Here is a 22,541-nt window from a genome sequence, read left to right as displayed (position 1 = left end):
AGACCAGCACTACTCTCCAGACCACTTCCATTACAATGCCCACGAACTACCAGCCTTTTATTTTAGAGGAGGTCTAACTGATAGCCCTTTTGTTAAAATGTTAAGCAGTTTTAATCCTGTCTGCATAGCTTTGTTCATGTGGGTGTTCCTTCTCTAAGGTGGTTATGTGTGCTCAAAAACCAGGCTGAAAAAATGTACCAAGCAGGAGTTAATAACTTTGTTGGGATGAATATCCGTCTCTAGAATTAATATGACTGTAAGAAATATTGAAGTATGTAATAGTCATGCCATAAGTTCTGTGTGTATTACCCTGAGCAAATACATATAAGTATATTAATTCATATGGCTATGAATGTGCACAGGATGGATAATAAATGGCTGCTAACTATTCTGTTAGATGGTATAAGCAAGTATATGGTTATTTTTGCCAATATATTTCCTTTCTTTCTCTCTACAGTCTTAGTGAACTACTGGCACAACACGCAGACTCAGAAAACACAGCAGAAGCTTCTGCAGGTGCTGCACCAGGCCTCCCAGTACTTAGCATTCCTCCCTGGGCAGGAACTGCTGGCATTATGTTGGGTGCACCTGCTGTGGACAGAGGTAGGATCCTTAATCATGGAGGAGCTCAGGAGGAAAATCACTATGGCCTTTTCTTTAGGTGTTTTGTATGTTAACACTTGTTGTGTTCACCATTGACTTCAGTGGAGGTGTCAGAGAGAGTAGGACAAGAAGTTTTGTGAATGCACTTACTTGTTGCTAGTTGGAGATGCTTCTCGTCAGACTGTGAATGGGATTTTTGTGTTACGTGTTCACTTACAGCTTGTTCCCTTCCGCCTGTCAGATTGCCCATCTCTAGATTGTTTTTCTAGAGAAAGAGAGAAGTGGGACAGGGAAGAAACTAGGCGGGAGTGGTTTTGTTTTTCAGATGTGTACTTTTACCTGTAGATGGCCATTCAGATTGTGAAAATCCAATCGTAAAAGCAGTAGGTTCATCCTGAGTAGTTCTTCATCTTTCTGTAGTTAGGAAGTAACAGATGAGTTAACAGGAAGATATGGCCTGTTGATTTCCACGGAGTTTGTGTGTCTTTGTGTTGACTTTGTTAACAACAACAATGCACTGTGTATACTGTATCTTCTTGGACATCGTTTGATTTACAATGAAAATAATGGGTTTCTTTCACTTGCAGTAATTTTATGAAATAAACTTAAAAAAATCTGTATTACCTCATGATCCAGAAAAAAATCAGCTAAATTGACCTGTGATAAAAAATAATTAACTCTTTCAGTGAGTTTTTAAAATCCAGTCTATGCTTATGAGCATAACTGTAGAGGAATCTTAGAAAATTAATATTTTCATGTAAACAAAATTGTTTGTCTTGAACTTTATAACTCAGGCCCTACAGTGGGAGGTTTTATTCTTTCTGGTTTTTTAAGGGTGTTATATCAGAACTATGTGGCAAATGGGGATATTTTTCCTCATTGACTTTTCCAAGATATGAGAATATGGGAATTTAATTTAGAGCAGTTGCTTTGATCTAGTTGGAGATTTGTGAAGTTTCTTCATAGACTGAAGGAAGATTTTCATTGTGCGGTGCTTTTTTTGTGGGTGGTGGTGGTGTTGGTGTTGTTTTAAGAGCTTGGTACAGGTAGTTTAATCAGCAAAATATTGCTTTCAGCCAAACAGCACTCTCTGTTACTGCTTCCTGTGAATGTAGATAATTGCTGTGATACCACATTGTAGTGGCTGATAGGCCTGAGTTATTATTTTAAAATATGACTTGAAGAATACTATTGGGTGATTCTGAAACTGACATACCCTCAGTGAAAATAATTTGCCCCATTCCTTGAAAATGATCATACTACTAATACAAGTCCCCAATATTATGGGAAGTCTTTACTTCTTATGTTCATTTGAAGAGGCATAATAAATGCGAAGAGAATGTTATGCAAGTTAAGGACCTGGAAGGAGAAAGTGTGTGCTGTTCTCAGTCTGCTTCTAGTAAAGCTTGGTTTTCTTCTGAGTAGCATGGATCCTTTTGACCTTGTGCTCAGTCTCTTGGAAGATGACCTCAGCATGTTGAGAGACATGAGTAGCATATAGAGGACACTCATTGGCGTTAATTCTGCAGTGTCTGGCTTGCACCTGCAAAGCACATGTCCTGCATCATGATAGTCCCTTTGATAAGCTGCATAACAGGCTTTGAAGCCTCTGTTAGTGGAGAAGCTGGGATGATCTTGACCGACCAGAGAAACACCCACTTCAGAATTACTTTATTTTGCTCTTCTCTATTGTTTTCCTGGCATCTTCAGTGTTGTCCTTATCCCTTTTGCTGGTTTTGTACTTGTCAAACATTCTTCAAAATATTCTCCTCTAATGAGCAAGTCAGCATATTTAAGAAGTTGGCACAAGCTTATTTGATTGTTTACTTCTTGTCAGAACATGAACCTTTCTATTAATCACAGGCGAGTTTGCAAAAACCTCCAAATGAATGGCTTCCAGCCCTAGCATATTGAATGACAGACCTTTTGGATTTGAAGTTGGAATTTCTTTGGCAAAAATAACAATTCTGCAACTTTTCTAAAGGCAAGGATTCAGATTTCCTGTGTGTCTGCAGTGGCAGCTTGTTTTAGCTGCTGCACTGCCTATTAGCATATTGTTCCTTCAGTGTTTCCCTGAGTCCCTTCAGACACTGTTGGTTTTTAATCGTAGAGCTCTTGGAAAATAAGTGAGTGCTTCAGTGTGATTTACATCTCCTGAGGTCAGGAAAAGTTGTCCTGTATCACTTTTGAAGAAAACCAAGAAATGGAGATGGGATGAGAAACCATCTTGAGGTCTTCAAGTGTATGTTTTTTGGTAGGAATCCTTTTGCCACATCCGTTACATGTATTTAGAGTAAAATCAATATCAGCAGGACTCCCTTCTGCTCTGAGACAAATGTTTCCTTACCACAGAGAAATTTGGTGTCAGGTAGCTGCAATAACAGAACCTCACTATTAAAATAAAAAATTTTACTAAATAGGATGGGCGGAGCAGGTGGTTGGTGATTTATATTCTAAAACTTCTGCCGCACAATACACAGACATGCACAGGCACAGAAACACGCATGCGTGACACTCACAACAGTCAACGCACCTGTTTTGGTCCCCTTGTGGCCTGTCCTACAGTGCTGAGGGAACAGGGCATTCATTCAGACTGCTTGTCATGTCTGCATTCTGGTTGGTGGCGTAGGCTGCTGCATGTCAGCAGTTTAGCATGGTCACATCAATGTAAGCAGGACTCTCTTGTCTTCACACTGATGTAGGAGGGGCCTATGTATCAGGCACCAACTGACACAGCTTTTAAGGTGAGCTGGTTTAAGGCAACATGTTTCTGGGCTGCTTTTTGAGTGAGGGATAACAAGCATGCTAAAACTGTAACTTGAATGATTGTAGATAACATAATGGCTGGAAGTTGTGTAGTGGTGGAGCCAAGATTTCCTTCAAAATGTCTGGATAGCGTATGTCCAAAGTTTAGTTGTTGGCACTTAGGGATTTTGGGATGCTTAGAGGGAGTGGGTTTGAGTGTGCTGTATGTATAAAGCACTCTACAAATATGAAGGAATTGCGTTTGCAGTCTATGCTAGATGAGAACTAGTCAAGTTAGCAGTACATTTCTGGTAATCTGTTGCAGTATTTCAAAATGTTGGAATGTAGGTATTTTACATGGAGCTAGTAAATTAAGTTACACTGTTTGACACTGTCCCTTGAGAGTAGAGTTCTGCCGTTTGTGATTGTTTTCATTTCTAGCACCTAAAACTGTAGAGTAGGCTTGTAGTTGCAGTACATTCTCCCATTGCTGTAGCTTTGTTGATGTGCTGCTTATGTTTTCCAAATTTCTGGGAATTGAACTTTATTCTGATGTCACTGTTTCGTCTGTCCTTTTCATGCCTTTTCCTAAATGGATATAACAATGCAACAATCTCCTAACTACACATCAAGAACAGGAAAATCAAGGAAAGGTATTCTGTACAGTAGCATTTCAAATATGAAACACGTTGTATTATGTACAAATACATCTATGGTGTTTTCTATCCTGGAGGACCCTATTTTGATGGGTTTGCTTTTATAAATCAGATTTGCGAGCAGTCTTTGGGCACTTTTTGTTTGTTTGCATGTTTTGCATGAGTCATTTGTTATTGAATCGTTTGCTTTGTGTCATCAGTGACAGTATTTTTTTTTTAAATATGTTCTTTGATTGCTCCAAAATGGAAATAGACTTCAGTTAAAGGGGAAACAAGTAATCCCCAGAGACAGCTTTTCTAGATCCTGTTTCTGTGGTAGGGCATCAAGGTCTGTCTGAAAGCATGCTCATGAACTTCCTCTGTTGCCTTCTAACAGGCAATGTGACCTGGTTTCGATCATTGCTTAAAGTTACTGTACGTTGAAAGCCGAAGTTCAGATAACTTCCTTAGCTGATTTGATTAATTATAACTGTACTAATCAAAAATATATCTGAAGTATTGTGTCAAGAGTTTGTAACTGGCTGTTCCTCCCTATCCCCCCAGTTCTAAGAGGCATGTTTTCATTCAGCTTGGGACGTTAGCAGGTAGATTAGACTGTGAGCACTGGGTTTACAGGAAGCTGCAGAATGTAAAAATAATTACTCTTTTAAAATATTATGTGTTTGTAGTAGGAAACATTAAAAATCGGAGACTATGTTAGTATTTTAGCTAGTTCAGCTTGCACTGGAAGTTTCAGCCTCTAGGTTTTGTCTGTGTGACGCGTCTACACTGAACATGTCTACTGTATTTCATGGTCTGAAAGCCTTGTTCAGGTCAGGAGATGTACTCATCAAAGTTCCCACATAAACCCTGTCTTTCGGACAGACGCAATTTGCATGCTCGTTTGTGGTTTACTGGTAGTAGAAGAGATGTCTTCCAGCATGGTATGCCTTTGTTTTCTTTTGCCTTCAATGGCTTTGCCCAACACCTCAGTTTGGTTGTCAGCATGTGACTTCATGGGAGGTCACCTGTCTCCATCTCCTGTTTATAAACAACTTCATTTTGTTATGATAGTTAACAAGAATTAGTTATTGAGAACTTGAGGAGTGCTGAAATAGCTGCTCTGTGGAGGTTATATTTGTTTGGTTTTCCCTTCCGTCTTGGGACTTGAAGAGCCCTTTTGTTTCATCTTAGTTGTTGATAGTTGAGATGTTAGCACTCTTCAGGCTGGATTCCTTGAGTGCAGATTTCATTAGGACATCAGCGATGTGCTAGAGGGCACTCTCATTGAGTTTGCAGATGGCCCCAAACTGGGGGGATCATTCTATACGCTCCAGGGCAGCGCTGCCATTCAGAGGGACCTTGGCGAGCTGGAGAGAAGGACTGTCAGGCACGTCTTACAAAATTCAGCAAAGACAAATGCCAAGTCCTGCACACAGAGAGGAACAACCTCTTGCTACAAAACATGTTGGGACTGCCTGGCTGGAGAGCTGCTTTGCTGAGAAGGACCAGAGGGTCTTGGCAGGGAGTGAGCTGAGCGTGAGCCAGCAGAGTGCCCTGGCGACTGAGAAGCTCGACAGTGTCCCGGGCTGTATTAAGAGCAGCATAGCCAAGAAACTGAGAAAAGTGATTGTCCATCCTCTTTGGCAACTCACTGGAGTGTGTCCAGCTCCCTGGGTACAATTTTGAGCCCCCAGTGCAAGAGGGACTGGTCTTTCAACAGTGAGCAAATTCAGTGGAGGGCCATCCAGTTTGTCTAGGGCCGGAGTACATGCCCTGTGAGCAGAGGCTGAGGAAACTGGGCTTGTTCAGCCTAGAGAAGAACTGACTTTGAAGGGGACCTAGCTGCAGCTTCCAGTACATATGAGGCGAAGACAAAGCCGCGTTCTTCCCAGTGGTGCATGACAGGAGGTGGAGACACCAGAGGCATAAACGCAAACAAGAGAGTGTCTAACTGAATGTGAGAAGCTGCACTGTGATAAGCACAGTCAAACAGCGAGGCTGTACAGTCTCCTTCCTTGGAGGTGTTCAAGATTGGTCTGGATAAAGCCTTAAACAACCTTATCTGACCTCTTCACTAAGCCTGTCTTGAAGAGGTGTTGGCTAAGAGACTTCCTGAAGTCCCTTCTGACCTGATTTGTCCTATGATCCTATATCCAAGTTGCCTTCATACCGCTGACAAAAGCTTGGTGTGTAGCATAGAATGCCCTGGTTATTATGCCCCTTTTGTCTGTTGAATGCCCTTTTCTGTGCAGCATAGAGAACTGCTGGTGATTCTTCTACCTGAGGATAAGCTTGAGATCTTAACTGTACTTTGTGGTTTTTTTCTTTACATTTTCAGATTAATCTGTAACTGGGTAGAGCATTAGGTAGTGTAGCATGTAGCATAATGTTATACATGTTACATAGAGTAGTAAAATCTCTGCATGTGATGTGTTCTCATGTGTAATATGAGTACTTCAGAGGTTCATGTACTTAGTATTTTGCTAAACCACCAGCATTATGTTAACTGTTAACTAACATAGCGTATTCCTACTATGCTTATTTTTTTTAGTTTAGAGGTGTTTCTTAAACTTGTAGGACATAAGAATCCAAAGGAGAGAGAACTCTGGTATTTTTGTTGTCTTTTTTAATTCAGTATGGTTTGAAAAATAAGTCGCTTTGGAAATAGATTCATTCATGTTGTCTTGTGTTGAATTGACTGCCCAAAGTTTCATTCTCTTATGACCTTTAGAGTTGTCCATGTGAGATATTTATATGTATTGGTTAATTTTTTGCATGCCAAATCTAATTTCAACATGTCAATGAATTTTTACACAGCAATAGATGACTCTTCCCAAGGAGACTCAATAAGGTGAGACTTTGAAAATACCTAGCACGTACCTGAGGAATCATTTGAGAGACACAGCACTCATTTTGCTTTGCTTTTTAAGAAGCTCTGAGAAAGAGGAGGGTGATGACAGTTGGCATACCTCTGAGGAAGAAGAACTCGATTTTACCCCCAAGGTACGGTGCCTTTACAGGAAAAATGTTCTGCAAAAATAAGTGATTTGAAGGCAAGTTTTCTCTGGGATTGACAGAAGCTGCAGTTCCAGCCAATATTCTTTTCTCCTTAGAAGCAGCCTCTGGCCTGCCAGTCTCTCTTCTGCTGTGAGTTTTTCCCTAAAAGACCTGTAACTGTGGCCAAGCATGCAGTAGATTTGTGGTTTGGGGCAAAAGAGCAATAGGTGACGGGATAAACAACCACATGGTTTTATTTACTCTTGTTCATTTGAGTCAGATTTGCAGACCCTGCAAGTTGATAAGTTACTATGCTAACCTATTCTGTTCTTCTCCAAACATTGTTATTATTTCCTGTAAATTTGCTGACAGAATCCTAACTGCTCAGAAAAAGGGCATTTATTTACCAAGATCTACTGAAATCCTTCATCACCTAGTTCTCCTTTCCTCCTCGTCAGGTTCCTCAAGAGCACTCAATAGATGAGTTATTCAAATGGGTCATCTTTTTTCTGCTATGAGATGGCATTCCATGCTTGCATGTAATCTCACACTGCATGTTTTCCCTCTCTTTTGAATGCTTCGGTAGTATTCTTTCTGTCAGCTACAAGCTCTCATAGCTGTTTTTACTGAAGTTCTGAATGGTTTTCAACTTCTGCAGTGATGTCCGGAGCATCTAATCTGTTGCACTGGGACTCTGCAGTGGTGAGGAACCTGAGTGTACTAGTTGAACCCTCTCTGTGATGGTAGAGATACAAGCATGTTTAGTTTGAAATATGGTTTAATTTTCTTGCACTGATTTAAATAGAAATGATGCATTTTTCTGGCATGATTTTTAAATTTAGGGATATTTTAGTAAGTGTACTTGCAGGTACTAATTTATGCATTCAGTCTAGGGATCTTAACAGTTACTTGTGTTATGTGTATTTGCAAGCAAGCATCCTGAAACTGCAATCGTAAATACAGCTGACTTTTACAAATATTAAAACCAGACGTTTAGAACTCTTATGCATCTCAACATAGTTTCGGAAACAATTTGCAAAAGATGTCTGTGCGGTGTTTTGGGGTGAAATACTTACTGAATTGCATATGTGAGAAGTGTTTGCATAGTTAGAACTATAGGATGGAGCAAGCACCTGAGCACTATCAAAAGGACAAGCCGATTGTATTTATTGTTCAAGATTTGATGTGAACAAAGGATTTGTTTTTGTTACCGTTTTAAAAAAATTGGTTTGCTTAAATAAATCTTTATTTACAGAAGCCGCAGAAGCCAAACTTGACACTGTTAATGAAAGCTTCCCAGAAGTTCAGGAAAAAGAGTAAGCTATTTGGAAAAGATTGTATGATATCCTGATATATAAAAGTAGACTTGATAAGTAGGGTTTTGGTTTTTGTGGGTGGTTTTTTGTTTTTTTTTTTTTCTTTTTTTCTGTTTACATAACTCCTTTTGTTCACATGCATTTTTCCTTTTCTTATGCTTTAAGACGATGGTGATGATTCTAGAATTGAAAGTCCTAAGTCACCAAAGAAAAACCTCAAAGAAGAACAGGAGGAGGAAGATCAGGAAGATGAAGAAACTCAGTCTAAAGACATACAGGTGGAGAAGCAGGGAAAGAAAACAAAACCTAAAGGGGAAATTAATCAGAAATTGAAGTATTTTAGTAATGCTAAGTATGAAGGGGAAGCTTGGTGTGGAACTGGAGATGTCTGTGATGATTATCATAAAATAAGTAAAGAACTTGATGAAAAGGTGGAGGAATCTGTTGATACTCCTGTGTTTTTATAGCTGGGTGTTATGAAAAGGTGCGAGAAAATGTAACTTCTATGTCTCCAAAGATAATGAATAATGAAGTATCTTGCAAGTCAGTGCCAAAACAAGCTGTCTTTCAAAATCTAAATAATTTGCAAGATACACAAGAAAGCCAGAATAGGAAAAGCATGAATCAGGAGAAGTTTCACAGAAATGCAGCAAAAAGCCCAAAGCTTGAAAGCCAAAGACCAAACTCTGTTGTTCTTGAATGTGTGGATGATGAAGATACTGAGGAAGCCCTGAAGCAAGAAAGGGAAAACTTGTGCTTAAATAGCAGTCAAGAAAATTTAAGAGCAGCATTTCACTCAAGCACCAAAGTAAGCATATAGGGATGATCCAATGACAACATTATTTTCTAAGGGTGATACAGGTAAGAAACAAATAGTAAACTGGATTTCTCTTAATACTTATTCTTCACGTATATCCATCTTTCGATCATCCTTTTTGGTATTAGAAAATGTCTCACTGCTAGCCAAATCAGTTTCTTAGGTATAAGAATAATATCAGGCAACATTTTCCATATTTTTTTATATTGGTTGCAGTGGTTTTGCAGTAAAAAGAATAGGCGGTAGACTGTTTCTGGAATCAATTGAATTTTTCTCAGGGGCTTTGCAGAACTGGAGGTGAGACTTAGAACATTAGGCATTGCTTTCTACTCATGTAGATTCCCATGGAAAAACTGAAAGTCTTGTAAAACAAAGCTCAACAAAGTTTCCCTGTTGTCTTACACAAGAAAAGTATTTTTCAAGTTGTCGATGGATGGCAAAAAAGGTGCTTGTTTCGGCTCTTTCCAGCTGCTTTGATCCATTTCTTTTAGGGAGAATCACCTGAATGGGAAGAAAAGGAGGAGGAGCAGGAAAAAGAAGACACAGGTGAAAAGCTACAAACTGCAATTCTTGAGGGAGTGAAGAATTCTATTTGTAATGATAACCATCAAGTCCACAATGCTTCAAAAGAAAATGCTGGTGAGAGAAATGAATTAGTAAATACTAGTCCCAGTTATTCCTCTCTAAATGTTAATGCACACTAAATGAAAGAAAATGGTGATTGACCTCTAAGACAGCAAATGTTTCCCTTGCCTGTGAATGCTAGTGGGCATTGGCAGAGAAGGAAAGCAGCTTTTGTTCCTTTTCATTAATTCTTGAAGAACTGCAATTATGATTTTGGATTCCCAGTAATGCTATACGAAGCAAGTAGCATTCTTGCTTGCATTGCTCTGTTGTCCCTGAAGTAATCTGAACACAACACACACGTGATAAAAAAATGGAGGACTAAGAGTGTCTTGGGTGTGACAGTAGTATTCCCCTTACTGGCCCATATTGTTGGATTGAAAAGCTGAGATTGTTCTTAGCTGAAGGCTAGGAGAGATTTGAGTTAAGCTGAGAGCTGTTTGTTCTAGTGCCTAATCTTCTACAGTTTTAAAATGTAGAGGGTCTCTCCAGTGCCACAGCTGTGTGTGCTTGAAAGCATTACCAGCTTCTTCAGAGTTGAGCACTTTGGTCCTTACCTCAGGTCTCAGAGTAGGAGCAGAAGGCATCTTTTGGATGCAGGGCTTGACCGACGGGGAAAAGCAGAGTGAACTAAAACCACTCAGTGTCTCACTTGTTACCTCATTTATAGGTGCCCTGCCAGCCGAGGGAGCAGAGGAAGATAATGATTCTCCCTGGGATTCCGAGGTACTGTCTGTGGAAGACTCAGGGGTCCCCACAGAAGGGGTGCATGGAGGGGAGGGGTAAGATCCAGAAGCACTTGAGAGCTTGCTGTTGCCTTGAGCCCTAACGCTGATAAGGCTCGTTTCTTCTACTGCTTCTACTCCACGTTTGTAACCAGGGCCTGGCAGGATTGTTGCTTTTTCACCATGCAGCCCTGTTCTGCTGACCTGGTCAGCGATTTTCCTTAGGGTATAACCTAGATGGTTAGCTGCTTCTGATTGGATCCCCTCTAGCTTTTGTAGGTGTGCTCCAGCCCTTTTTGTAAGCTCTGCCTTGCTAGTCTTCATTCAATCCAAATTGGCCTTGTGACTGGGAGTATCGATGTATTCCCTCACCATGCAGGATACGTGCCTAAGAAACATAAGCACAAACTTGAATGTCAGGTACTAGTTCAGTACAGAAGTTGGATCACCACAGACCTGCAGCTATTGGTTCGCAACCCACATCTTGAGTTGCCATGTTAGTTTTCCTTTCTGGCTGTCCAGTTTCTCAGTGTGACAGAACAGTTTAGATGAGTTGTAAGGTTTTTGCCTAAGACCTGAAAACACACACAACTGTTGTGATTTTCCAGTATAGTACATCTTGGTGTGTCCTTTCCTGGGGTCTTATAAAAGGTTTTTGTACCTCTTATATACTTGATACCATGCTGTGCAAGTTGGCTTTTTGCGTAGAAATGAGTTGAAAATGCATTTGTACCAATTGTCATGCATATGTTTTAGATTATAGAGTCGAATTGTGAAGGTCTGAGGGAAGTATCGTCCGGTGTGTTTCTCCCAGCTGCAGACAGACAAGGAATATACTCCAAGATTGTCTCCGAGGCATGCAACAACGGTAACTTCCTGGGGGACTAGATGTTTGTCTGTAGGCATTTATAGACTAAAGTGAACTTTTATGAGTGTCTGTCTTAGCAATGCTGTTCCGATGTGGGTGCATGCTATAGCAATGAAGTGCTTACTTTTTGAATTAACACCAGTAATCATAGCGCTTGCTGGCCCCTTTGTAAAGGAAGTTGTCTTGTTTGCATTCTGTGTGTTCTTTGGACGTGTTTGTAATTTTTTGGATTCAGGTTCTTGTTGCATGATGATGAAAGTGTATGTGTTTTAGGACTGACCTGCCTGAACACTTAAACGTTACTGGATGCTAACGCATCAGAAGAAAGCTGTGATCTGGCTAAACATTTTTACCCCCAGCTTAATTTTTGATAGCTTTCTGTTTCGCTTTGCCTAGGAGCTCAAATGGGACCGAAAGTTCAGGTTTTGTTGCTAAGGGTTTCTGCCTGTGTTTTGTGATACTGTCTCCCTAGCATCTTGAGCATAGGATGGCAGGGAAGTTTTGCTCTTGGGGTAGAACTCTTTCCAGAAGAACTTCTCCTTTACCAGGTGGTTTGTCGATCCTGCTTCTAGGATAGGTACAATAGGACAACTGAAGAAGCTAATCCAGTTTGAGTTTAGTAAGCTAGAAGCAAAACTTGACAAGCTCCTGGGAGCTTCTAAATCGACTTGTTGAGTAGTTGTCATGGAAGTCTGCTTTGTGTGATTCCACTAAGGCAAATTTCAAATCCCTGTGGGAAGGGGGTGAAAGGTCATTATGGTGATCTTTCTAAGGTTTTCCATAGTGCTAGACCACCAAGTGAAGTGAAATGAAATACTGTTTGCTTTTAATTTTTTTTTTTTTTTTGATCCAAAAGTTTTGCTGTGGAGCCGTTCTTAGTAACACTTCACAGACTCATTTCATGCGAGGACTCAAACTCAAAGAATTAAGCAGAGGATTTGAGAAACATAGGTGGGCCAGTAGATTGTGTGGGTTTGGAAATGATTTAATGCTGGACAACATTTAAGGAAAAAAAGTATTTGGAACTATACTACAAATGCAGATGACAACCAAACAACATTTGTTTGTTTCCTTGCAAGCTAAACCAGAACAATTTGATGAGAACTAGCTCGATTTTCTTTTTTCTTTTTTTTTCCTTTTGCTGAATGACACGTGTGAGGTTTCTGTGTCTGCAGCCATGCTTGCCGTGTCCCATCAATGGAAAGGAAAATACTCCTTCACACAAAGCACTTGCAGAATTGCAGTCGGAGCGCTGCTGCGCTGTTTTGTGATCATTCGCTATAGCAGACCGGATTTGGCTTTTGAAAGAATCCTTTTAGAAAACAGGATTCAGCTCCTCAAAAGGACTAAGTATTTTGATTTTGTTCGTTCAACAAGCCCGGCCTTATTGCTTCACATGAATTGTCCTAGTTTTGTGATTATTGTTTTTTAAATCCAAGGTGCGTGATGGGAAGTGTGTGGTGTCCATTTCTGGTATAGTCATCCAAATGCTATACGATGAGGCAAACTGAATGTTAGGTATCATACTCTTGATGAAAGAATGCTTTCAACTAATACTTAGCTGTAAACCTGGTGATGTTGAATGGAGGAAAAGAGACCTTCAATTAAATAAAATCACTTTTTTCAAAACCTTTTTTTTTTTAACCTCCAGGCTTTTCAGAGAAACCCAGCAATTCCCAGGTAAGTATTTGTTCATGTCAGATGGGCTACTTGTTGTCCTCATTGAATAGTATGTGGTTACTTTGAAATTGGCCTATTGTCATTGGATTGTGTCTTTTCTAGCTGAAGACTCCAGAATCAGCTTTGGAAATGAAGGAAACCTCTCCTAAAAAAAGGCAGCAGGAATCAGGTAACGTTTAGTTCATGTGGTTCTGGGTTTAGCTTCATAATCTTTCTGGAGAGGAGTATTTAATAAAGCATCTGATGTATTTGTTTTGCAGATCTGTTGGAGGAATTAGGTTTAGGAGATGCAGATGATATTGAAGGTATTCATAGCAGTCTCTGTAGTGTTTTGGGTTTTTTTATGGCCAGACACATTGTACTGGCATGTTTTTTTCCTAATACTAAATTAATGGTTCTAGCAAGGTGTTCTGGGAAAAGAAGGTCTACTGAAATACGCCTCTATGCATGTGTGTGCTCCTCCTCCGGTCTGCCATTCAACACTGCAAATACCCTTCCATGATGTGGGCTTCCTCCTCTATACCTGCTGTCATCTCCCCTTTGCAGGGGAGTCCTGAAGTTTGCTTTCCTTCCAGTTTCTCAAAAAAACCCTTCCTGATATTTGCGGTTCCCCGAGCATGTGCCGTAGCTGATTCCGGGCTAGGGATCTGCAATTTAAGCTGTCCAGGTGCTGCAGGTGAGACAGAAAGGATCGTTCTTGGGCTCATCCTGTAGCTGTACGTAGCAGGAATGATTGCTTCCCTGGCTTTTCTCTACCTGTCTGGCAGTTGCTTTGGAACGTGTAGCAAATACATTCCTTTGAGGCTGGAAACTGCCCAGCAGGTTCAGAGGCAGGGGAAGGAAGCGGGGAAGAGAGACAAGGTGGGAGGAAATGACAGTGTCAGCGTGTGGCCAGGAATTCTCTGTCTTTGGAAACAAGGATAAAAGTGACACAGCTAGTTGGTCCACTATAAATTGGAGGGAGGATATATGACTTCAGTGGTTTTTTAGTTTCCTTGTTTTAACGTTTATTGATTTCCATATCTACTATTGAGATGAGTTTTTAAGAGTTGCTACATTCAGCTATTGAAAATAGAAATGAGAGAGAGGTGAACAGATCTGTCAGCAAGTACTTGAACTTGTAACTTTGAAGTATAGAATACAAATGGTTCCAAGCACCTTGGCATCCTCGCTTTAGGGGGATAAAAAAAGTACCGTGTTTCTTTTGGCAATAATAGAGATTAAACTTCTCCCTAGGAAAAATCTCTCTCTCCTCTTGCTCTTCCAGTCCTCCTCTCCACCACCTCTTCCTCTCGCTCTTCTCGTCTCTCTCATGTCTTTGCAGTGGGTAAGCAAGAGCAGGTCCTCTTGTGCCCTTTATTTTGTGGTGATAGCGTTTTTATAAGATGCATAGAGGCTTCTTAAAAGTTGTTCAAGCATGAGTGCTGGTTTTGTCTGTATTACACAATAATGTGAGATGTAGCCCCATAGCGGATCATTACGTTGTATATACGTTTGTATAATATTACAAACACAGAACAACCACCTTTTCGTAGCTCCTTTGGTGTCAGCTACTTTTCTGGTGTGTCTTTATTCATTTGTGCCATGTTAGTGTTTCCCCAGGTGTTATCGTGAAGATCAAGTGTTAAGAAGTACATGTGACAATTTCCTTCCAACTTTTATGGTTGGCTTTTGGTTTAAGCAATTTAGATTGCTTCAGCAAAGCATCACAGTTCCTGCGGCACAAATCTGTATGACTCTAAAAGGCCTGAATGCCATCCTTCACAAGTTTATTTCATAAATCTGGAAAAAAGGTGCAGTATCTTGCACAACTGAGTGTTCAATGAGAGATTAGATTTCCCGATCTATTTACTTTGTTACTACTCATCAGAACTTATTGAAATGTATTTTTGGGTCAATAGTGTTGAGTCAGCTTGGATCGGTAGTGTTGTTCCTATCTTTTCTGTATAGAAGAGTAGCTGCTTTGCACTGTAATCTGCACAAAATCACTATGGAAGACAATTGATGAGGAGGGAAATCTCAGAGGAGAGAGGAGTGGTAAAGGCTACTTGGAGAGAGCACTAGAAGTCACATGAGTGAATCCTGAGTCAGTTTTACCTAATGGAGTAGCTTAAAAGAGCCAAATGAAGATAGTCGCATCTGGCCAGGAACCCACTGAGACTGAACCTTTTGTTTGTCTGGTAGAGAAGAGATTTGGATGTTAATCCCCTAAGATAGAAACAACTTTTGTGTGTTTGGCGTGTGTTGGAGCTGTGAGCCCATACTCTGTGTTTCAGTGGCAATGCTGAGGTGTTGAGCGTCTGGGAAGGTGCAGGGTAACACCCCTCTGTCCAGGAAGAGCTTTCTTGGTGGCGCTACAAAACGCGCGTTGTTGCTTCATGATTTTAGTGTGAGGATGTTTTGGACAGTGTTTCTACATTAGCTGCTGTGCAGCGGAAAGTAGTAGTAAGTGCCAAATTCTGGAGCTGTAGGCTGGAGAGCAGGTGACCTAAACTCTGTATCTCACCGGACTGCAGCATGCAGGAGTGTCTTCCTGAATTGGGCTGGGTGTTGCTTGTAGCTGTGTCAGCTGTTGTGCATATCCATCTTCTGCTGGAAAGGAGGCAAGAGGAGGTGGCAGTGAAAAGGAAATACCATGATGTGACCAGGCGTGAAGAAACACTCACTTCTTAGGTTGTCCTTAGCAAGAGAAGCACTGCGCATCTTTTGGATGCAGGGCTTGACCGACGGGGAAAAGCAGAGTGAACTAAAACCACTCAGTGTCTCACTTGTTACCTCATTTATAGGTGCCCTGCCAGCCGAGGGAGCAGAGGAAGATAATGATTCTCCCTGGGATTCCGAGGTACTGTCTGTGGAAGACTCAGGGGTCCCCACAGAAGGGGTGCATGGAGGGGAGGGGTAAGATCCAGAAGCACTTGAGAGCTTGCTGTTGCCTTGAGCCCTAACGCTGATAAGGCTCGTTTCTTCTACTGCTTCTACTCCACGTTTGTAACCAGGGCCTGGCAGGATTGTTGCTTTTTCACCATGCAGCCCTGTTCTGCTGACCTGGTCAGCGATTTTCCTTAGGGTATAACCTAGATGGTTAGCTGCTTCTGATTGGATCCCCTCTAGCTTTTGTAGGTGTGCTCCAGCCCTTTTTGTAAGCTCTGCCTTGCTAGTCTTCATTCAATCCAAATTGGCCTTGTGACTGGGAGTATCGATGTATTCCCTCACCATGCAGGATACGTGCCTAAGAAACATAAGCACAAACTTGAATGTCAGGTACTAGTTCAGTACAGAAGTTGGATCACCACAGACCTGCAGCTATTGGTTCGCAACCCACATCTTGAGTTGCCATGTTAGTTTTCCTTTCTGGCTGTCCAGTTTCTCAGTGTGACAGAACAGTTTAGATGAGTTGTAAGGTTTTTGCCTAAGACCTGAAAACACACACAACTGTTGTGATTTTCCAGTATAGTACATCTTGGTGTGTCCTTTCCTGGGGTCTTATAAAAGGTTTTTGTACCTCTTATATACTTGATACCATGCTGTGCAAGTTGGCTTTTTGCGTAGAAATGAGTTGAAAATGCATTTGTACCAATTGTCATGCATATGTTTTAGATTATAGAGTCGAATTGTGAAGGTCTGAGGGAAGTATCGTCCGGTGTGTTTCTCCCAGCTGCAGACAGACAAGGAATATACTCCAAGATTGTCTCCGAGGCATGCAACAACGGTAACTTCCTGGGGGACTAGATGTTTGTCTGTAGGCATTTATAGACTAAAGTGAACTTTTATGAGTGTCTGTCTTAGCAATGCTGTTCCGATGTGGGTGCATGCTATAGCAATGAAGTGCTTACTTTTTGAATTAACACCAGTAATCATAGCGCTTGCTGGCCCCTTTGTAAAGGAAGTTGTCTTGTTTGCATTCTGTGTGTTCTTTGGACGTGTTTGTAATTTTTTGGATTCAGGTTCTTGTTGCATGATGATGAAAGTGTATGTGTTTTAGGACTGACCTGCCTGAACACTTAAACGTTACTGGATGCTAACGCATCAGAAGAAAGCTGTGATCTGGCTAAACATTTTTACCCCCAGCTTAATTTTTGATAGCTTTCTGTTTCGCTTTGCCTAGGAGCTCAAATGGGACCGAAAGTTCAGGTTTTGTTGCTAAGGGTTTCTGCCTGTGTTTTGTGATACTGTCTCCCTAGCATCTTGAGCATAGGATGGCAGGGAAGTTTTGCTCTTGGGGTAGAACTCTTTCCAGAAGAACTTCTCCTTTACCAGGTGGTTTGTCGATCCTGCTTCTAGGATAGGTACAATAGGACAACTGAAGAAGCTAATCCAGTTTGAGTTTAGTAAGCTAGAAGCAAAACTTGACAAGCTCCTGGGAGCTTCTAAATGGACTTGTTGAGTAGTTGTCATGGAAGTCTGCTTTGTGTGATTCCACTAAGGCAAATTTCAAATCCCTGTGGGAAGGGGGTGAAAGGTCATTATGGTGATCTTTCTAAGGTTTTCCATAGTGCTAGACCACCAAGTGAAGTGAAATGAAATACTGTTTGCTTTTAATTTTTTTTTTTTTTTTGATCCAAAAGTTTTGCTGTGGAGCCGTTCTTAGTAACACTTCACAGACTCATTTCATGCGAGGACTCAAACTCAAAGAATTAAGCAGAGGATTTGAGAAACATAGGTGGGCCAGTAGATTGTGTGGGTTTGGAAATGATTTAATGCTGGACAACATTTAAGGAAAAAAAGTATTTGGAACTATACTACAAATGCAGATGACAACCAAACAACATTTGTTTGTTTCCTTGCAAGCTAAACCAGAACAATTTGATGAGAACTAGCTCGATTTTCTTTTTTCTTTTTTTTTCCTTTTGCTGAATGACACGTGTGAGGTTTCTGTGTCTGCAGCCATGCTTGCCGTGTCCCATCAATGGAAAGGAAAATACTCCTTCACACAAAGCACTTGCAGAATTGCAGTCGGAGCGCTGCTGCGCTGTTTTGTGATCATTCGCTATAGCAGACCGGATTTGGCTTTTGAAAGAATCCTTTTAGAAAACAGGATTCAGCTCCTCAAAAGGACTAAGTATTTTGATTTTGTTCGTTCAACAAGCCCGGCCTTATTGCTTCACATGAATTGTCCTAGTTTTGTGATTATTGTTTTTTAAATCCAAGGTGCGTGATGGGAAGTGTGTGGTGTCCATTTCTGGTATAGTCATCCAAATGCTATACGATGAGGCAAACTGAATGTTAGGTATCATACTCTTGATGAAAGAATGCTTTCAACTAATACTTAGCTGTAAACCTGGTGATGTTGAATGGAGGAAAAGAGACCTTCAATTAAATAAAATCACTTTTTTCAAAACCTTTTTTTTTTTAACCTCCAGGCTTTTCAGAGAAACCCAGCAATTCCCAGGTAAGTATTTGTTCATGTCAGATGGGCTACTTGTTGTCCTCATTGAATAGTATGTGGTTACTTTGAAATTGGCCTATTGTCATTGGATTGTGTCTTTTCTAGCTGAAGACTCCAGAATCAGCTTTGGAAATGAAGGAAACCTCTCCTAAAAAAAGGCAGCAGGAATCAGGTAACGTTTAGTTCATGTGGTTCTGGGTTTAGCTTCATAATCTTTCTGGAGAGGAGTATTTAATAAAGCATCTGATGTATTTGTTTTGCAGATCTGTTGGAGGAATTAGGTTTAGGAGATGCAGATGATATTGAAGGTATTCATAGCAGTCTCTGTAGTGTTTTGGGTTTTTTTATGGCCAGACACATTGTACTGGCATGTTTTTTTCCTAATACTAAATTAATGGTTCTAGCAAGGTGTTCTGGGAAAAGAAGGTCTACTGAAATACGCCTCTATGCATGTGTGTGCTCCTCCTCTGGTCTGCCATTCAACACTGCAAATACCCTTCCATGATGTGGGCTTCCTCCTCTATACCTGCTGTCATCTCCCCTTTGCAGGGGAGTCCTGAAGTTTGCTTTCCTTCCAGTTTCTCAAAAAAACCCTTCCTGATATTTGCGGTTCCCCGAGCATGTGCCGTAGCTGATTCCGGGCTAGGGATCTGCAATTTAAGCTGTCCAGGTGCTGCAGGTGAGACAGAAAGGATCGTTCTTGGGCTCCTCCTGTAGCTGTACGTAGCAGGAATGATTGCTTCCCTGGCTTTTCTCTACCTGTCTGGCAGTTGCTTTGGAACGTGTAGCAAATACATTCCTTTGAGGCTGGAAACTGCCCAGCAGGTTCAGAGGCAGGGGAAGGAAGCGGGGAAGAGAGACAAGGTGGGAGGAAATGACAGTGTCAGCGTGTGGCCAGGAATTCTCTGTCTTTGGAAACAAGGATAAAAGTGACACAGCTAGTTGGTCCACTATAAATTGGAGGGAGGATATATGACTTCAGTGGTTTTTTAGTTTCCTTGTTTTAACGTTTATTGATTTCCATATCTACTATTGAGATGAGTTTTTAAGAGTTGCTACATTCAGCTATTGAAAATAGAAATGAGAGAGAGGTGAACAGATCTGTCAGCAAGTACTTGAACTTGTAACTTTGAAGTATAGAATACAAATGGTTCCAAGCACCTTGGCATCCTCGCTTTAGGGGGATAAAAAAAGTACCGTGTTTCTTTTGGCAATAATAGAGATTAAACTTCTCCCTAGGAAAAATCTCTCTCTCCTCTTGCTCTTCCAGTCCTCCTCTCCACCACCTCTTCCTCTCGCTCTTCTCGTCTCTCTCATGTCTTTGCAGTGGGTAAGCAAGAGCAGGTCCTCTTGTGCCCTTTATTTTGTGGTGATAGCGTTTTTATAAGATGCATAGAGGCTTCTTAAAAGTTGTTCAAGCATGAGTGCTGGTTTTGTCTGTATTACACAATAATGTGAGATGTAGCCCCATAGCGGATCATTACGTTGTATATACGTTTGTATAATATTACAAACACAGAACAACCACCTTTTCGTAGCTCCTTTGGTGTCAGCTACTTTTCTGGTGTGTCTTTATTCATTTGTGCCATGTTAGTGTTTCCCCAGGTGTTATCGTGAAGATCAAGTGTTAAGAAGTACATGTGACAATTTCCTTCCAACTTTTATGGTTGGCTTTTGGTTTAAGCAATTTAGATTGCTTCAGCAAAGCATCACAGTTCCTGCGGCACAAATCTGTATGACTCTAAAAGGCCTGAATGCCATCCTTCACAAGTTTATTTCATAAATCTGGAAAAAAGGTGCAGTATCTTGCACAACTGAGTGTTCAATGAGAGATTAGATTTCCCGATCTATTTACTTTGTTACTACTCATCAGAACTTATTGAAATGTATTTTTGGGTCAATAGTGTTGAGTCAGCTTGGATCGGTAGTGTTGTTCCTATCTTTTCTGTATAGAAGAGTAGCTGCTTTGCACTGTAATCTGCACAAAATCACTATGGAAGACAATTGATGAGGAGGGAAATCTCAGAGGAGAGAGGAGTGGTAAAGGCTACTTGGAGAGAGCACTAGAAGTCACATGAGTGAATCCTGAGTCAGTTTTACCTAATGGAGTAGCTTAAAAGAGCCAAATGAAGATAGTCGCATCTGGCCAGGAACCCACTGAGACTGAACCTTTTGTTTGTCTGGTAGAGAAGAGATTTGGATGTTAATCCCCTAAGATAGAAACAACTTTTGTGTGTTTGGCGTGTGTTGGAGCTGTGAGCCCATACTCTGTGTTTCAGTGGCAATGCTGAGGTGTTGAGCGTCTGGGAAGGTGCAGGGTAACACCCCTCTGTCCAGGAAGAGCTTTCTTGGTGGCGCTACAAAACGCGCGTTGTTGCTTCATGATTTTAGTGTGAGGATGTTTTGGACAGTGTTTCTACATTAGCTGCTGTGCAGCGGAAAGTAGTAGTAAGTGCCAAATTCTGGAGCTGTAGGCTGGAGAGCAGGTGACCTAAACTCTGTATCTCACCGGACTGCAGCATGCAGGAGTGTCTTCCTGAATTGGGCTGGGTGTTGCTTGTAGCTGTGTCAGCTGTTGTGCATATCCATCTTCTGCTGGAAAGGAGGCAAGAGGAGGTGGCAGTGAAAAGGAAATACCATGATGTGACCAGGCGTGAAGAAACACTCACTTCTTAGGTTGTCCTTAGCAAGAGAAGCACTGCGCATCTTTTGGATGCAGGGCTTGACCGACGGGGAAAAGCAGAGTGAACTAAAACCACTCAGTGTCTCACTTGTTACCTCATTTATAGGTGCCCTGCCAGCCGAGGGAGCAGAGGAAGATAATGATTCTCCCTGGGATTCCGAGGTACTGTCTGTGGAAGACTCAGGGGTCCCCACAGAAGGGGTGCATGGAGGGGAGGGGTAAGATCCAGAAGCACTTGAGAGCTTGCTGTTGCCTTGAGCCCTAACGCTGATAAGGCTCGTTTCTTCTACTGCTTCTACTCCACGTTTGTAACCAGGGCCTGGCAGGATTGTTGCTTTTTCACCATGCAGCCCTGTTCTGCTGACCTGGTCAGCGATTTTCCTTAGGGTATAACCTAGATGGTTAGCTGCTTCTGATTGGATCCCCTCTAGCTTTTGTAGGTGTGCTCCAGCCCTTTTTGTAAGCTCTGCCTTGCTAGTCTTCATTCAATCCAAATTGGCCTTGTGACTGGGAGTATCGATGTATTCCCTCACCATGCAGGATACGTGCCTAAGAAACATAAGCACAAACTTGAATGTCAGGTACTAGTTCAGTACAGAAGTTGGATCACCACAGACCTGCAGCTATTGGTTCGCAACCCACATCTTGAGTTGCCATGTTAGTTTTCCTTTCTGGCTGTCCAGTTTCTCAGTGTGACAGAACAGTTTAGATGAGTTGTAAGGTTTTTGCCTAAGACCTGAAAACACACACAACTGTTGTGATTTTCCAGTATAGTACATCTTGGTGTGTCCTTTCCTGGGGTCTTATAAAAGGTTTTTGTACCTCTTATATACTTGATACCATGCTGTGCAAGTTGGCTTTTTGCGTAGAAATGAGTTGAAAATGCATTTGTACCAATTGTCATGCATATGTTTTAGATTATAGAGTCGAATTGTGAAGGTCTGAGGGAAGTATCGTCCGGTGTGTTTCTCCCAGCTGCAGACAGACAAGGAATATACTCCAAGATTGTCTCCGAGGCATGCAACAACGGTAACTTCCTGGGGGACTAGATGTTTGTCTGTAGGCATTTATAGACTAAAGTGAACTTTTATGAGTGTCTGTCTTAGCAATGCTGTTCCGATGTGGGTGCATGCTATAGCAATGAAGTGCTTACTTTTTGAATTAACACCAGTAATCATAGCGCTTGCTGGCCCCTTTGTAAAGGAAGTTGTCTTGTTTGCATTCTGTGTGTTCTTTGGACGTGTTTGTAATTTTTTGGATTCAGGTTCTTGTTGCATGATGATGAAAGTGTATGTGTTTTAGGACTGACCTGCCTGAACACTTAAACGTTACTGGATGCTAACGCATCAGAAGAAAGCTGTGATCTGGCTAAACATTTTTACCCCCAGCTTAATTTTTGATAGCTTTCTGTTTCGCTTTGCCTAGGAGCTCAAATGGGACCGAAAGTTCAGGTTTTGTT

The 22,541-nt window shown here is 41.3% G+C and overlaps 1 protein-coding gene across 1 annotated transcript in view; it reads left to right on the top strand.

Annotated features, from left to right (window-relative positions):
* The window catches only part of LOC309452748 (uncharacterized protein), a 54,324-nt gene that overhangs the window by 10,209 nt on the left and 21,574 nt on the right, over positions 1–22,541 (top strand). Inside the window, 19 exon segments of the mRNA XM_082077411.1 lie at positions 458–603; positions 3,948–4,001; positions 6,804–6,837; positions 6,917–6,989; positions 8,239–8,299; positions 8,767–9,107; positions 9,608–9,755; positions 10,411–10,466; positions 11,222–11,333; positions 12,985–13,013; positions 13,116–13,182; positions 13,274–13,318; positions 15,800–15,855; positions 16,611–16,722; positions 18,374–18,402; positions 18,505–18,571; positions 18,663–18,707; positions 21,189–21,244; positions 22,000–22,111. Coding sequence (XP_081933537.1) covers positions 458–603; positions 3,948–4,001; positions 6,804–6,837; positions 6,917–6,989; positions 8,239–8,299; positions 8,767–9,107; positions 9,608–9,755; positions 10,411–10,466; positions 11,222–11,333; positions 12,985–13,013; positions 13,116–13,182; positions 13,274–13,318; positions 15,800–15,855; positions 16,611–16,722; positions 18,374–18,402; positions 18,505–18,571; positions 18,663–18,707; positions 21,189–21,244; positions 22,000–22,111 — 1,643 coding nt within the window.

The sequence above is a fragment of the Streptopelia decaocto genome (assembly GCF_964273445.1).
Source record: "Streptopelia decaocto genome assembly, contig: HAP1_SCAFFOLD_238, whole genome shotgun sequence".
NCBI classification, from domain to species: Eukaryota; Metazoa; Chordata; class Aves; order Columbiformes; family Columbidae; genus Streptopelia; species Streptopelia decaocto.
The sequence above is the reverse complement of the archived record's forward strand: the minus strand, read 5'-3'. Positions and strand labels throughout refer to the sequence as shown.